The 17,519-nt window shown below is 43.6% G+C and overlaps 1 protein-coding gene across 2 annotated transcripts in view; it reads left to right on the forward strand.

Annotated features, from left to right (window-relative positions):
• Nucleotides 1-12,029, forward strand: part of SEMA4D (semaphorin 4D) — a 1,027,601-nt gene extending 1,015,572 nt beyond the window's left edge. For both annotated transcript variants that reach the window (XM_086961137.1, XM_086961138.1), the window contains 2 exons: nucleotides 2,039-2,133; nucleotides 11,602-12,029. In XM_086961137.1, coding sequence (XP_086817263.1) covers nucleotides 2,039-2,133; nucleotides 11,602-11,658 — 152 coding nt within the window. In that variant the 3' untranslated portion in view covers nucleotides 11,659-12,029. The remainder of the gene's footprint in view (nucleotides 1-2,038; nucleotides 2,134-11,601) is intronic.
• Nucleotides 12,030-17,519: the final 5,490 nt, after the last annotated feature.

Raw genomic sequence — 17,519 nt, forward strand, 5'->3', positions numbered from 1 at the left:
AAGACTCAAAACCTTGTATCTCTCCCCTATTACTGGCGCATCACTGGCAGTATGGGATGGTTTGTGACACATAGGGGCTTAATGTCCTTTCCCTCACTTCTAACACCCATAGTTAAAAACCCAGACTTTAACCGGGGCTTACAGGATCTTGCATTTATGGCATGGAACCAGACAGGCTGCAGGTCAGTGGGCCACATGTTCGATACAGAGGGCCCCCTCCATTTCGAGTCCCTCCATACAGGATTTGCGTTTCCAGAATTGGAGTGCTGACATTATATGCAGATCTGCCACTGAGTGATGCATCTCTCTGTTCGAACAGGAGCCGAGCACTGGCTCCTAGCTAAGACATCTGACAAAAGCTTGGTCTCAGAACTGTATCAACTACAGAGATCCCCAAATCAAAGAGTCAGCTATGATATGAGACTGAGATAGGTAGGGAACTAACGGTAAAGGAGTGGGGAGATATCTATAATTGAGCACAGCACAGGACACCTCCCATAACATTGCCAGCATCTAAGTGCCACAAAAATCGTCACCTATTGGTATTACACATCCCACCAAGTGCACAAATGTAACCCGTCCAGATTACCAGAGTGTTGGTGCCAATGCAGGCACCCTGGCATGCTGCTACATATCCTGTGGGACTGCCTGAAAATACAGGCATACTGGGCGCAGGTAATTACAGATATCGATACCCATTTGGACACGGAACTTCTCAGATTTCCAGCTCACATAGTTCTAGGCCTCACATATCCTCTCACTTTCACTCTTAGGTCACGGTGGGGCAGACCAATTGGCTTGGCCCTGCAGAACATCATTTCTCAATTGGGCACGGAGCTGCTACCCACACACTTAGGTTGGTTGCACCATCTTTGGCACATAATAGGGATGGAATGCATTACTCCCTCCTTATCCAACCAAAGTGCATCATTTTCCAAACTGTGGGGGCCCTTCCAAACCCTGCTGACTTCAGAATTCCAGGAGTCCACTTGTCCCAAAATACCTACGGCTCTTGCGACTGGCCGAGGCCCATGAGGACCATGCCGCCCTTACTTAGAGGTAACGACGTAAGTAAGCCCCTATATGAGGTAGCCCAAAGATCTTCTTCTCCCCTTCTTTTCTTCTCCTTTTCCCTCTTTTAGCAGTCACTAGGCCTGAGGGGGGGGGGGGTTGGGGGGAGTTGAGGGTTGATATATGGCAATGCATACTACCCTTGAGAGATGGGTCCTAAAACGCTGATGTAACACTGCTTTTTCTTAGCTTCTATTGTTGCTGATAAAACCAATAAAAGAGATTTAAACCATAAATAGCTCTGCCATTAGGAAACTACTGGTTACTCCACTTGTTAGTGCAATTATGGTATCTAATTCTGTGTTTTTATGCTTTTGTTCAGAAAAATATTCTTTTTACTTTGTTCTTCATACAAAATTCTTTCTTATGAATTACTCAATTAAATGCACCAGTCATTTTTAGTGTTCAGTTGAAACTTCTTGCACCTGAAATCCATTTGGACATTGCAATAAACACCAGTGAATGTCTGACTGAAGAAACAACTTTTGTCTCAATATTAGGAGTTGAAGCAGTCAGTCAGGATGTCAATAAATACAGTTCCAGTACATTTGCAGAGTGTTCGGAGAGGTCAAGCAGAGTTTATGGAAATGTAGAAAGTAATCCAAGACAATGTCCAAGAAATAACCTCAAACATTGATTGAGCCAGAACCCTTAGGAAGGTTTTGTTTCCATACAATTTGAGCCAATTAAGTCAGGGAACTAGTTCATGTGTAAACAAATGCATTTCAGTTGAGCTCAGGTCCTGCATCTCTAACATTCTCAAAGATTTTAGGACACATTTATTTCATTTTGCCACAACTTAACTTGTTTTTTATAGCGTTTTTTTATTTTGTATTCAAGATATAATGTATAAACTGGGAACAGTTTTTTTCCTATAATTTAATATACCCGCTCTGTGCTGTAAATTGGAGATTATTTCCTGCTGAGGTATGCATATACTGATAATCTTCATTCTTTACAACTTTAGAAACTGTTCCTAAAGACTGGCCGATGAATTTAGCAAGCTGGAAAGCAGCGGTAAATGACCATGACCATATGATGACGAGCTGGAAGAGAACGATGGTAAGTATACCCTTTGGAGAGGTGGAGAAGTTCCGAGTTAGAACCAACTCATACAGATTTTACTGAGTGGCTTTACAAAAATTTGAAATATCTTAACTATGATATTCAAAACAGTTTGTCCCACCTTCCGTCTACTGCTTTTCTGTCATCTTAATGTTTTCCTCCATATTCCTTACATTTCACCATTGTTATCCCTGAACACCTCCTCCTTCTATAAAGTAAACGTCCTCCAGGTTTGAGTGCCAGTATTTCTTCACATCCATCTCCCTTGTGATGGGTACCTTCTAAAGGTAACACCTGCAAACCTCTCAGACAAGAATCCCTCAATGTTCACTCTAAATTTCCCTTTATAATGTGGTGAATTTATTTCGCATTACTACTCTTTACCTTACGAGGTCCCCTAGGGGTCCTTGATTAGCCCGACACTTTTTAATGTCTGTGTTACTCCATTGGCCAAACTAATAATATCTTTCGTTTTTTCTCTGACATCCTATGCAGATGACACATAAATTGTTATCTCTCTAGCCACTGAGGACACAGGAATTGGGGCAAGATTCGGTGACAGCATGCAGGCAGTCAGTGTATGGATGTCCAGAAACTGCCTGAAACTTAATTCAGGAAAGACTGAGGTTTTGCTCTTTGGTGCCCAGTTTTCAAAAGAGGGATTTTCACCAAATATAAAAAAGGCACTACTCCATACCTGTCCCTACCTTTTTGCCAAGTTTGGTGTAATTCCGTTCAGCCGTTCGGGCTGTAGCCGTGTCTAAAGGTCCCTATGGAAATTAACATGGGGAAAACACGTTTTGGGACCCCCTTTCGGCCCCGCTTGACGAATCCCCCCGAAACTTTCAGGGAAGGAGCGGAGCTGGGAAAAATTCTGCAAATTACACACAGATTCCTCAATCGGCGCCAAAGTTATTCCCAATAGAATGTTGAGCGCATATAGATATGTAATTTGCTCAAATGCCATTCGAAAAATTTCAAATTCAATTTTCTCAAGAACTACTGGAGGGATTTACCTCAAACATATAAAAGGCACTGCTGCATACCAGTCCCTACCATTTTGCCAAATCTGGTATAATTCCGTTCAGCCGTTCGAGCTGTAGCCTTGTCAGAATGTCCCTATAGAAATTAACATGGGGAAAACACGTTTTGGGACCCCCATTTTTTCTCAGTCCCCGCTTGACGAATCCCCCCGAAACATTCAGGGAAAGAGCGGAGCGCAGTGAGGCAAATTTAAGGAGAATTACAGGCAGATCCCTCAATCGGCGCCAAAGTTATTCCAAATAGAATGTTCGGAATTTCCTATGGTAACTAGGTCCTAACTATATATACCTACTGGCGACCGCCAGTAGGTAATATATATATATATATATATATACATATATATATACATATATATATACATATATATATATTTATATATATATAGTTTTTAATCTGTAGTTTACATGGTCCCCATAACGCGTTGCGGCTGCTGACCTGCGGTCTTGATCACATGTCACGCTACATGCAGGTAGCAAAACCAAAGGGGATGATGGACGGAGTGTTGAATATTGCAAGCATTCACCCCCAGTCAACTGATATGGGTTTAATCTATCATCATTCTTTAGCTCACTCCGCCACCCCAGTTCAGACATGGCCATATGCAAATGACCCTGTGCCTCATGGGAACAGTCCAGTCCGAACTGCAAAGACATGCAAGTAGCAACATAAGTGGGCAGGAAAGTTGCTTTACGTTAGGTTTACACATAGTCATGCTTTACGGTAATTTTACAGGTGTGACTTGCAAATGCTTTATTGTAATTACAATAGTGTTGCCTCATAGCGTGCTTTACGACAACTCCCCAAGTCAACGTGAAGGAAAGTGATGGGAAGGTAAGTCAAAAGACATAGAAATAACGAAAAGACTGTGTATCTGCCAGCGTGAGTGTGGACTGCTCGAGTATGAGAGTAGAAGCTACTCAATTACTTACCCTACCCCAAAATCATTAGAGGAAAAGGAAAATGATTATCACTGATAGCGTAGTCTACACATAACTGCATAATGCTGAGTGGAGGTGCAAAGGGCCTAAGAAAAGTGGAAAACCGGAATCATAAAACCCATAAACACCGTAATGGTCACGGAAAACTTGAGAGCAGTCACGAACATCACAAATGGCCGAACTGAAACAGGTGTCTCGAAGTCTGAGAGAAACTAATAGGAACATGAGAAAAGAAAGGAAAGGAGGGACCGGCTAATGGGCTGTGTTCGCACAGGGATGATGGTGCAAGTAGACCCTGAGATGGAGGGAGCCCAAAGCAGAGCTCAATGATAACGTAGTGTCATCCATATGGGCAGCCGGACAGTCGACCCAGGAATGGTCGAGGGAAATGTCAGAATGTATCAAAATGTGGCGGGCGTGCTGTGCACTTACATCGAAAGTGAATGAAAACACTTATTGAATCAAACGTAGAGGGCGAGTCCATCCACATGAGTGAAAGGCAAACACCAAAGTTTGCACGTATGTACAGATACTGCTCATAGTGAATAAAAGTGCAAGGAATAACCATATGATAAGGCATGTGAATTAAAAAAATGTGCTTACTAAGAAACAAGTATTCTTGTCCCAGCCTGGGCAAAGGTGAAATGTATTGCTTTGTGCATAGATGAGAATCAAACAATAGGACTTAAGAGTGGAATGTAAATGTAAACGTAAATGTAGTAGTATTTGTATAGCGCAACAAATCGACCCCCGAAGGGGTATCTCAGGCGCTTGTACGCATACCGCTGTGGAACCCTTCCTGGCTTTTCCCTGTGAAGTGCCCACTCCTGGCACCCCCAAGGTGAAGCCAGGCATCCTAGCGTTGTTGGGGCCGTTGTGGAGATTAAGCAAGATATTTCCCAGAGTTGCAGAGTGGGACCCATGATTAGAATAGGCACCGAGGCGAGAATGATCAGGTCCGCGGAAATTGAGCCCAAGACCCGCCGAGGCAGGAATTGAACCCTGGTCCTAGGCTAGACCTCTGCATCAGGGTCTGCCGCTCTAACCATTGAGCCACACTTCTCCAGTAGGAAGCTACTAAGACTAGCCAGGTAAGTAAATGTTTAGCAGGATAGAAGAGTCAGATCAAACAAGAGGATCAGAAAACATGGAAATACAGCTGTGAAATACATGAAATCAACAGAGGCATGTTAAACACAGAGGAGGCAGATTGCATACAGCAGATACATAAAACGCATGATAGCCAATCACAGAAATCACAGATAGTTTACAAATCCTCACTCATATTGAGACCATAAGTTGTTTTGGAATCTTGCTCTATGATGTATTGTGTTTCTAAATGTCTGAGCTTTTTTTCACGGTTGCCCCCTCGTCTTGATGTGGGCACATTGTCTATGACAAAATATTTGAGGTGGTCTAGATTGTTGTTGCGTACCTCTTTAAAGTGTCTTGCTACAGGGTATGTGGGGTCATTGTTGACTATTGCTCTCAGGTGCTGGAGAATCCTCATATGCACCTGAAGTTTTGTGCTAGCCACGTATTTGAGGCCACAGCTAAATTGAAGGATGTAGACGGCATATTCGGTTCTGCAAGTGTACCTGTGTTGTAACACTACAGGCTCAGTGCGCAACTCCTTCAAATGCCATACCTTCACCCTTGACTCACTAAAAGGAGCCGAATCCCTTGGATTCTCTATTAAACTTAATGAGTCCGCCTCCTTCTCAGGAGGACTTATCTACCGCCCCCAGGTACCGCTACCAGATTTCTAGAAACTCTCAGTGATACCCTTGGTCAGCTCCTAACCCGATACCCACATGTCACCCTCCTGGGCGACTTTAATCTGCACCTCGACTCCATAGAGGACGCTCAGACACTAAATTTCCACCAAACTTTGGAAATTTTCAACCTTCAACAAAGGGTCAAGCAACCCACCCATCTAGCCGGACACACACTAGACGGGGTCTGTACCAACTTTCCCCCTCTAGAAACCCATACCCCTGTCCCACAAATCTGGACAGACCATAACCTGATCCCGTTCCTCATCAGAACCCCGCGCCCTAAAAATTCAATCAAACCCAGTTCACTTCCAGAGAACCACGTCAACTGGAAAACGGTAGAAGACACCTTCAAACTCAAGCCTACCTTCGAGACTCAGACCCCTAGCCTGACGGGTAACGTGGAACAGGACTCCAAATTCTTCCACAACTGGATACTACACGAAATCAGAGTACGCGCTCCACCCAAACGCATCAGGAAAACTGATAATAAAGGCAAAATATACGCCCCCTGGTTCACGCCAGAATTAGCCAAGGCCCATCTTCTCTGCAAAAAAGGTGAACGCAAATGGCTTAAAACATATGACAGTCCTTACAGAAACTCCTATGTCCAATTAAGGAAAAGCTACCACTCCATTATAAAAAGCGCCAAAAAAGAGTTCGACACCAATGCCATCAATGAGGCTAAGCAAAAACAAAAAACCCTGTTCGCAATAGTTAAATCCTTCACTCATCCAAAAGCCTTACAGCCCGAAATACCTCCCTCCCAAGATTTCTGCGATCAAATAGCAGACTTCTTTGAAGAGAAAATCAACCTCATTCAGAAAGACTTTCCCCCATACCAAAGCTCCCAGTCCCCCATCCTCCCGGAACAAGCAGGAAAAATAACCGGAAATCTAAAGACGTTCTCACAGGTCAGTCTAGCCCAAACCCGGGAAGTTATTCTAGCGTGCAAGTCAGGTGCCCCCTCCGATTCCTGCCCTCCTAGAATCCTTCACCAACTGATTGAAGCTGTTAATCCCATCATAAACAAAATAGTAAATACCTCCCTCAGCACAGGCATTGTCCCTAGGGCATGGAAACAAGGCATTGTTAAGCCCTTAATGAAAAAACCGAATAAATCCCCCTCTGACCTTACCAATCTCCGCCCAATCTCACTTCTCCCAGTTCTGTGAAAAATCACAGAACAGATAGTCTACAGGGAACTCAAAAACCATCTAGAAACGAACAATATCCTCCACCCCCAACAATCAGGTTTTCGCCCCCAGCACTCAACGGAAACAGCCTTGATCGAATTGACTGATTCCATAAAACTATTACAGGACCAAAGAAAGAACGCCGTGTTGATTTTGTTGGACCTCACAGCAGCGTTCGACACAATTTCTTACCCTATACTCCTGGACAGACTCAGGGACATTGGTATCTCCGACCTGGCATTGGACTGGATAACATCCTTTCTAACAGAAAGATCACAATCCATCACACTAGGACCTTTCAGTTCTGCAGAGAAAAAGATTCGATCTGGAGTCCCACAAGGCTCCATCTTAAGCCCCCTGCTTTTTAACGTCTACCTTATTCCCCTTCTTTCCCTGATCAAATCATTCGGCATTACTGTTACATCATATGCCGACGACACCCAACTCATAGTCCCGTTAGATGAGAATTCAACGACTGCCGAACAAAATCTAAAAAACTGCTTAAAAGACGTCTTTCTGTGGATGGAAACAAACCACCTTAAGTGCAATACTAGCAAGACAGAAATCCTCCCCATGGGGAAAAATGTCAACTTCTGTCCTCATCTTTGGTGGCCTGAGGATTCCACAGCCCCCCCCCCCAGACCGTCACAACCGCAAGAAACCTCGGAGTCACCTTCGATACTGACCTATCCTTCGACCAACACGTCAGGAAGATGGCAGGAAGCTGCTTCGGAATCATCAAATCCCTCAAAAAATTCTTTGACTTCCTACCAACGGATGCTAGAAAGGCGGTAGCGGTCGTGCTAATCCTTTCGCTCCTTGATTACTGCAACGGTCTAATGGCAGGTGTGAAAAAAGTCACACTCAAAAAACTGCAGAGCGTCCAGCATTCCGCTGCCAGATTGGTGCTCAAACTCCCCAGGAGGTCTTCAGCATCTACTGCTCTGAGAACCCTCCACTGGCTGCCTCTGCACAAAAGGATTCTTTTTAAGATCCTAATCGTTGCATTCCGGGCATTTAACCACATTGGCCCCAAATACCTAATTAAACGCTACCCCCACTACAACCCCCAGAGGACCCTGAGATCCTCCAACAACAACCTGCTAAAACTAGCTAATTTCAACTTAAAAACCAAAGGGGGTAAAACCCTTACCCATCTATCTTCCAGTGCATGGAACTCCATGCCCCACCACCTGAGGTCCCTGACCAAAGAAACTCATTTTAGGAAACAACTAAAAACATGGATCTTCAGTCTATCAGACGAGTATGTGTTGGATGCCATCTAATCCTGCCTAACTACAACCTTATGCATACTTTCCAGTCAGCGCCAGGATGCTCCTTCCAGAGCGATAGTCGCGCTTTACAAATACTGAATACCAATACCAATACCAATTTGGCAGTGTCTTGGGAAGTATTGATGCCGAATCTACACGCTCTGCATGTGTTGCACTTGTGAAACCCCTTACTGTCAGCAAGCCAATTGGTCTTGGTGATGACTTCTGGGCTCCTCTCGACTAGTGCGTCCCTCATTGAAAATGCATGGTGGTAGGCGATAGTGGGTTTGTTGGCAACAAAATGACCCAGGATAGGGTCTGTCTGGACAAAGCGCCATTGTCTATTCACAATGGACCTGATGGCGTGTTCTTCCTTGCTGTAGGTGATAATAAGGCGAGTGTCCACAGTACCACAGGTGTTAGTGTCAGAGTTTGTAATGGTGTCACAGACTACACTGGAAGTTTTAGCAGTAAGCAGTGCCTCCCTCTGTAGTATATTAGCCCTAGTTCTAGCTTTAGTGATGGATCATTTCTTCATAAGGTATACTAGCTATAAGATGTTTAGGATGAAAGCTAGTGTAATGCAGTGTGGAGTTACCAGCTGTGTGTTTATGGTGTAGCTTGGAATGCAAAGACTCATTATCTACATAGATGGTAACAGCTAGGAATGCAATAGCAGTCTTGCTAATGTTAGCATTAAACTCAAGATTCAACACATTGTTATTGATAGTGGAGACAAACTCAAGTGCACTTTCATGCGCACCATTCCAAATGGCAAAGACATCGTTAATGTAGCGGAGCCATGTAACAATGCGAGTACTCCATTCTTCACTGTGGGTGACCCTCAGTACCTGCTCCTCCCACCAGGCTACATGCAAGCATGCATAGCTGGTAGAGAAGCAGTCACCCATAGTTGTTGATAAATCACTTTATCGAATATAAAAGAAATTAATGTTGAGACACCATTCAATCATAAACAAAATGAGCTCATTATGATGGTAGCAGTGTATGGGGCGTCCCTTTAGGTAATATTCACATGCTCCTAACCCATCATAATGTTGGATGCTAGTGTACTGGGAGGTGATGTCCATGGATAGTAGGGTGTAATTATCATACCATTGGATGTCCTTTAATTTGGTGAGAAAGTCACTTGTATGACGGAGATAAGAAGGTAAAGATACAACAAATTTCCTGCCAAAAATAATTAACATATTTCGACATGTTAACACAAATGGTCCTGCTCTCAAAAGTGACAAATAAATAGTTTGTAGAGGAAATATTATCTATAGTCCAACACAGAGAAATATGTAAATGGATGTCTTCCCAAATTAAGAAGCAAAGGTCGTATTTTTTATTGTAGAAAAACTGTTCCTTTATTCCTATAATCCATAGATAATTTCTTTAAAAACACAACGCACAATGGACAAGACTGTCGACGCGTGTCGTCCCTCATGGGACTTCTTCAGGGCTTAATAAGTAGGTAATGTTCTGTACCATGTAATTCTTATGTAAGTGTTCAGACCAATAAAAAATAAACCAATAGATTATCGTTTCTCCAAAGTAATGTACCGGTATCTAGTTCTGGAAGCAATAAGAGTCCGGTATCTCCAAGCTTCAGTTTGCAACTCTCCTGATGTAAAAATGCAGGATATGTATCTCCCTAACGTATAGGTTGGTGTCTGGTTCAGAACACTTCACAATATCCAAGTAGCTATCAAACTGATGGTACGCTTCACAACGGCATGTTTTACCCTAGCGCATGATTAAACGTGCTCAAAGTAGGCAAGATGTTCAGTTGAAAAATATCAATGAGGAAAAACCTGCAGGAATTGATGCAGAAATACAAATATCCAAGTACTGTAACCTATTTCTCAAGGGCAATCTTCTATCGGCCTGTCATTCCTGCAGAAATGTCGATACAGTAAACCAGCACATCTTGCAATGGCAGTCTTAACAGACCACCATATGTATGATTTATTTCCTGGCTCTCAACGGCTGCCATTTCAGCGTCCTGTTCAAAATATAGGTGGCCACATATGGGTTTGATTGGCTGTTACTGTATTTATGTGAGATATGAGTACGTTTATATTTTACGTAATCTCAAGTAGGTTTGTAGGTCTACAAAAAAACGTTGTTTAAAAACGTTCCCTGGATGAAATATGAAAAAACTTAAAGAATATTGTGATTTCGCCTCTCTAAAATTTTCTTTTTCCAGGAAGTAAAATGGTCTTTAAACCGATTAACCGAATGGCTATCAATGTACCAAATGGTGGGTCTGCCGTTGAGTGGGTCCAAGGCCCTCTGTTTAAATGTGTTGCAAGCAGTCTCCTTGCAGCCTGTCTACTCAAGATCAGGAACATTTCAATATTTCTCCTGTGGCCTGAATGTGCGACAGCTCCAGCATGCCACATGAGGCATTTGAGTTGGAGTGAGGGTACACACCCTACTGGTGGACCCAATTTGGATCTTAAGTGGCCAGTTGCAGAGGTGGGAACAGCTTTAGAATAGTGTGACGCTTCTGCTAGCTCCACCTGTGAACAAAAAATTTTCAAAAAATTACAAGGTGATGGATAGAATGCCTCAGCTGCTTGTGGTAGCTTGGTGCTACATTCCAGTCCGACGTCTTTAGCTAACCATGCCACTCTAGACAGAAGGGGTTTATGCCCAAATGTGTGACATTTGCTCACTGTGCTATAGGACTCAAGGTGCACTGTAGTGATGAGACCCAAATAGGCTGCAATCTGTCTGGGGTTGCTTGTTTTCCCTTCTGGAGGGGGCTGCGCCCGCATTTCTGATATGTTTGTTCCCCTGAGGAGCAGGATCAGAACTGATTTACATAAGGTGGGCCTCTGCCTAGAGTTGTATGGAGGGTGAAAAAATGGTGGATTGGAATGCAGCTGTAAGCAATCACCAGTGGCTGAGATTAACTCAAGGATTCCTTCCGTTACATGGTGGCTTGTTGCTGTGGACCACCACTAATTGAGGCAGACTGCCGCCACTGGCATACGATTGGCATTGGGAGGCAACTATTGCCTCCATTTGCCAAATTAAAATGGAGCGTCTGTGTACGTGGGCTTCACTTGAGTTTCTGTCTTTTGATTGTGCTCTTAGGACTAGTATCTGAGCTCCAGTCCTTCACTTGATGACGCCACAATGTCATAACATTAAAATGATTTAGCATTTTTCGGTGTAATGTTTATAATATAAGCGAAAACTAAGATTCACCCTTTTTGTTTAGGAGAGCTGCAAGAACAGGAACCTCCTGTCAGAGGAACCAGATGAAGGGAAGAGGTGAACGCCGGAGAAGCTGCAGCCGCTGGTGTGATGTCTCATGGAACCAGAGAGTCTGTGTCCCTGCTGGAGGGACCTGTCGGCCCCGTACCGCTGCGGGACATGGACTGGGGGACCCGTTCAGCGGAACCTGATACCTTGAAGGAAGTTCCAGGGAGCTCAGGTCTCGGAAAACTATTTTCTGTACATACTTGAAGGAAACACAAGAGCCGCCACGCCCTTCCTCGGTGAATGTATGTCTCTGCTTCTGGAATGTACTGGATGCACTGGTTCTGTCGTGAGGGCCGTGGGCGCCATGTGACGCATCGTGCACGGGACTCGTCTTAATCAGCAATGTGTTGCATTAATACCCGGGACATTAAATCAAAGATCTCTGAATCCAGTCAGTGCCTAATTTATTGATACTGTGTACAGCTCGAGATGTTTTTATAAATGCACTAGCTGTGGGAGTTTCCTAGGCACAGAGTGCAAGGTATTTAGGGGCATCATTATCAGGAAATCAAGCAGCACAGCATGCCTTCTTGCTGCGCTGCATGATCGGGAAAGGGTAGGGATCCACCATATTTAACATTATACGGTACAATCCTGTCTTTTCCTTGCGCTGGTGTACAATATGCTGCCTAGCGCCAACGCAGGCTCCCTTGCACCATGATGCAAGCATGCCTGCAATGTAGGCAGGGTTTTTTTTTTCTGTTGGAAGAGACACTTTCCTGCATAAATAATAACTCCTGAGGCATTTTCCTTTACTAAGTGTGAATACAGAACACACAAAAAGAGGGAAAAACGAGGAGAAATAAATATATTTCTCCTCGTTACGCCTCACCTGGATGGTGTAGCATTTTGACGCATTCCTAGGTCTACCAGTAATAGTAAATTTGCAAACCCGCCAAAATTCATGGGTGGATATGTGAGAACACCTACGCTCCTCCATGGAACGCCTCCCTGGGCAGAATAACCCAATGCAGTGATTTGCACGCCATTACGCCAGATTTATTAGGCCACTAAGGGCCACGCAAGGCGCCTTCCGTGGCTTGATAAATCTAACTTGGTAGTTGCGGCCCTCTTGCTAACCCTTGCAGGGCTCAAGGTCGGCACAACTCTTTGATAAATATGCCTCTTAATATTTCAGTGGTAATAGGTTTGTGCTGCACAAGGTAGATATGTCAGGTAATTCCTGTTGTTGGATGGCAAGCACATTATTTATTTTAATTAATGACTGTCACTCAAACCTGAAGAGGTTCCAAGAAAACTTCAAGTGTGGAAGGATCTGGTTTCCAGAGGGAGTGGGGTTTTTGTTAGATCATCTGTAGTCACACCCACTTTCTTTCTGGAATTCTCTACCAAAAGTTCTCCGCTGCAACTCCTCCTTTCCCTCCTTCAAACAAAACCTCAAATCTCTACTCCTCAACAACTACCTCAACATGTGCACAAACTGTTCTACATTTCCCTCATTGATTAATGCTTTCTAGATGGTCACATGACTTGCTCAATCGCCTTTTTGTCCCTGATGCTGTTCTCCCACATGTGCCCTGTATTGTGTCTTTATAACCACTTAGTGCTGTACTGTCTTATGACTTTGACATTATGAATACCCTCATGTACCTCTTGAAAACATATTAACAAATAGTGCTATATAAAACTAAAAAATAAAGAAATCTGTAAGTTTCTGCAGAGATGCAACAATTCACATTCCCTACAAGAGTTACATCAGGTTTAGGCCTTCGTGCAAAACAATGCTATAACATTTAGGATTCCCCGGGAAAGCCCATTGTTTGGTTTCAGGCTCCTTGTGTTTACTGTGTTTTATCTATGGTGGTGTTTGGCATATGTGCTATAACTCTCACACTCACCATTTTTTGCTGCTGGTAAACAGCGGTTTGATTTTTTTAACACCGGCCTTACTTGCCAATAGGTCTTGCCAATACAAGATCAACTGGCTTTGACAATGTGTTTTAGGCATGTTGTACACCAGTGTGGTTGCTATCCAGCATGACTAGATGTTGGTGGTTTGGGGGTAGATTGGAGTAGAATTGAGTAGATTAGAGTGGGGTAGTACAAAGGGTGGGGTAGATTGAACTAGAGAGGAGGGGAGTTGGTTGGGGTAGATTGGAGTAGGGTAGAGTGCGGTAGATTGGTGTAGACAGGGGGTGGGGTAGAGTGGAGGGTGGTAGATTGGGGTGATTGGGGTAGATTGAGGTAGAGTGGGGTGGGGTAGAGTGGAGCAGATTGGGGTAGAGTGGTGCAGATTGGGGTAGTTTGTAGTGGAGTGGGTTAGATTAGGGTAGACTGGGGTGGGTAGAGAGGAGTGGGATAGATTGGAGAAACATGGAGTAACCTGGGGCAGAGTGGTCTAGATTGGGGTAGATTGTAATGGAGTGAGGTATTTGTAGTGGAGTGTGATGGATTGCAAAGCCGCAGCAGTCACCATGGAACTCAAAATTGGGCTGCATTCTTGAAAACTGTTTTTACTGCATCAAATGACATGTCACACAGATGCAGCTGGTCCTACCAACAGGGTGCCTTACAGCGACCCTGTTGTTTTTCAGCCAGGGCAACGCAGTCTCCGTGTTGGGATTTATAAAGTACACTGGCAGTGTGTTTGTTGATACTGCCTCAAGCCCATCTATATAGTTATGCATTAATAGCTCAACAATTGCAACAATGGAGGGCATCAGCTGAAAAAAACAAGATGTGTTGCATCAACATCCTGTGATTCTGGGCATATCAATGAATCCCCTTGAACAAAAAAATGAATGTAATTTAACCGGTTCTCATGTAAAACGTCCAATACTTGCCCTTCAGGTCGAGTTTGCGCTATATAAAATTGCAAAAAATAGTACCTCAATTTACAGCGGGAGCAGTAGACGGAGACTAATTAAGTTAAATCACTCAGTACTTTGTTCATGCTCCACAAACGCAAGGAAGTCATGCAGTAAGTGCTGCTGAATTAGAAGCAAAAAGAACAATTGATGGACAGAATGCAGAGCAATGTCATACATTCACACCAGTACAGAGATCTGAGCCTAAATCCATCGTTTTTTGCTCCCCATGCAATTCCAGTTTGAATCCAGCCATATGCAAATCAGTCATGACCCTGCGCCCAATGGTAACAGTCCAGCCCGAACTGCGAGACCAGGTCCTCCCTGGACTGGAAACAAGCATGCTAGGACCGGTTTCGGGGTTTCACCCCTCATCAGCCTGGTTAGCTTGACTCCAGTGGCATGGAGAGCACGGGACCCACGTCTGGGCATACCCGTCCCGGTGACAAATAAAAAAGAACAATTGATAGACATAATGCAAATCAATGTCATACATTCACTCCAGTACAGAGATCTGGGCCTAAATCCATTGTTTTTTTGCTCCTCGTGCCATTCCAGTTTGACCCCAGTCATATGTATATCAGTCTTGACCCTGCGCTCAATCGCAGCATAAAGAGTGAGGCGAATGCTAATGGGCAGGCTTAATGCCCCTTTAAAGATAGTTCTTTTAAGGTACACTAGGTAGTTCCCAAATGACAGCGCATGCGCGCTGCCTGCAGGCTCAATCTAAAATTGATAGGACTTGAATTATGATAGGTGTTGAATACTATAACTGACATATTTCAAGAGCTTTTCAGTTTTGTGCTCAGTGATCCATAACTAACATTCAACTTAGTTTTTCAGTGAAATCTACATATATATATATATATATATATATATATATATATATATATATATATATATATATATATATATTCACTGAAAAAACCATAGGTTTCACACCAGTTATAGTTAGCTGGACATTTTACTCATACAAAACCATTGAAATTCCCCCGTTATAGTTAGTTGTACTCACTATAACTCTCGCGCCCGCAATCCACTGCTGAGGATGTCACATAATACATCATTCATGACATGGTCAGTGACATCACTGATGACATCTCAAATGACATCACTGATGACATCACTGGTGACATCATCCTTGTGACAATCAAATGCACCTCATCACACACTAGTATCATCTTTCATCACTCACTGTAAAATAGAAAGTGCCATATTTGAAACCATTGACACACCAATAGAAATTTCTAAACACCCACTCAGTTATTCATAGAACTATACACACATCTAATCACTTACCTATAGATTCAGTGTTATATGCAGTGAATAATCAACAGAACACTATCAAATATACGCCTATTTCAACATTACACACCAGCACACATTGTATTCACTTATAAAGACATCCTTCTGACTTATGAAAACAATTGGTTATACTTACATTTACTCACCTACACACTTATACAAACACCACTTCATCTATTTATATAGATAGTAACTCACACTTAGTGTGTTATAAAATCACTATTACAAGTATACATTTATCCATATAGTGACTCATACAATCATTAAGTCTTAGGCACACTTAATTAGATATAACTGTCACATACATTGCCTTTTTTTTCAAGTTTAATGGAGATGTACCATTGAGAAAAATATTTCATCACCACCACACCCATAAACATATACACTCACTGAAACAACTGTTATAACATGTAGTCTTAACCTCATATACCTACTGAATGAACTATTCACACATTTTATGGCCATCACACACCCCCCACCAAACCACATAGACATTCCTTTACCCATACAAATACTCAGTTAAGAAACCAATAACAAATATAGTCTTTAACATAGCAATTAAGACAAAGCAATAAAGACTTTCACACAGTTTAGTAACTATGCATTATATATAGTGAGACTCTACAAATTAGTCAAGGAAACAATGAAATGAGAAATGAAATCAAAATGCGTTTTATAGAGCGCAAAATAGTTGCCCGGAGGCGTCCAAGCGCTGAGATTGCAAGGTGTTCTAAACAGCAGGGCGAGTGACATAGAAGGGGAAGAGAACTTATTTATTGAACAAAAGAGTTTTCAAATGCTTCCTGAAGGAGGTCAAATCTGGATTGGACCTTAGTTGAAGGGGTAGGCTGTTCCACAGTCTAGCAGCATTGAGGGTAAAAGAACGGCCTCCTGATCTAGCCCGGTTAACTTTGGGCACGATAGCAAGGAAAGCGCTGGCGGAACGTAACTGTCTGCTAGGGAGGTAAGGGGTGATTAAGGGACGATTGATCAGTGGGCCAGTTGCCCAGAATGACTGATGGGCAATACAAAGGGACTTGAAACTAATCCTGTCCCTAACTGGGAGCCAATGCAATCTTATTAATCCAGGTTTAGCAGAAGACCTACGGGGAATTTGAAGTAGGGTCCGGGCTGAACAATTTTGAATCACTTGCAATTTCCGCAATGTGAAATCAGGGGCTCCAAGATAAAGTGAGTTTCCGAAGTCCAACCTAGAGTGGATCAATCCCTGTACAACAATTTGTTTGGCTTGGAATGGTAACAGGGGGAGAATCCTCCTCAACATTCTGATAAGGCCAAAACAGGTGGCAGACAGCTTGACAGTCTGGTGGTCTAGCGTTAGGGACCTAGCCAGCCAAATGCCCAAGCTCTTAATGGCATCCTTTGGGACTGGGGAGGGACCCAGGCAGGCCGGCCAGATGGAGCCCAGCGAAGACGGGGCCGAGCGTCCCAGCAGCATAACCTCTGTCTTGTCCCCATTGAGTTTGAGACAAGACAGGGTCATCCAGCTGTTCACTTCGCTCAGGCAACCAGCCAGATCTACTGTGGCCGCAGGGCCCTCCGCTCGCGTCAGAGAGACCACCAACTGGGTATCGTCCGCGTAGGTAATGATCTTAATACCATACGGGCGGACGATACCCGCCAGCGGTCTCATATAGACGTTAAACAACGTCGGGCTGAGCGAGGAGCCCTGCGGGACTCCACAGCCCAGCGGTCTGCTAGTGGAGATGGCGTTTCCCTC

The sequence above is a fragment of the Lissotriton vulgaris genome, chromosome 3_1 (assembly GCF_964263255.1).
Source record: "Lissotriton vulgaris chromosome 3_1, aLisVul1.2, whole genome shotgun sequence".
In the NCBI taxonomy this organism is placed as follows: Eukaryota; Metazoa; Chordata; class Amphibia; order Caudata; family Salamandridae; genus Lissotriton; species Lissotriton vulgaris.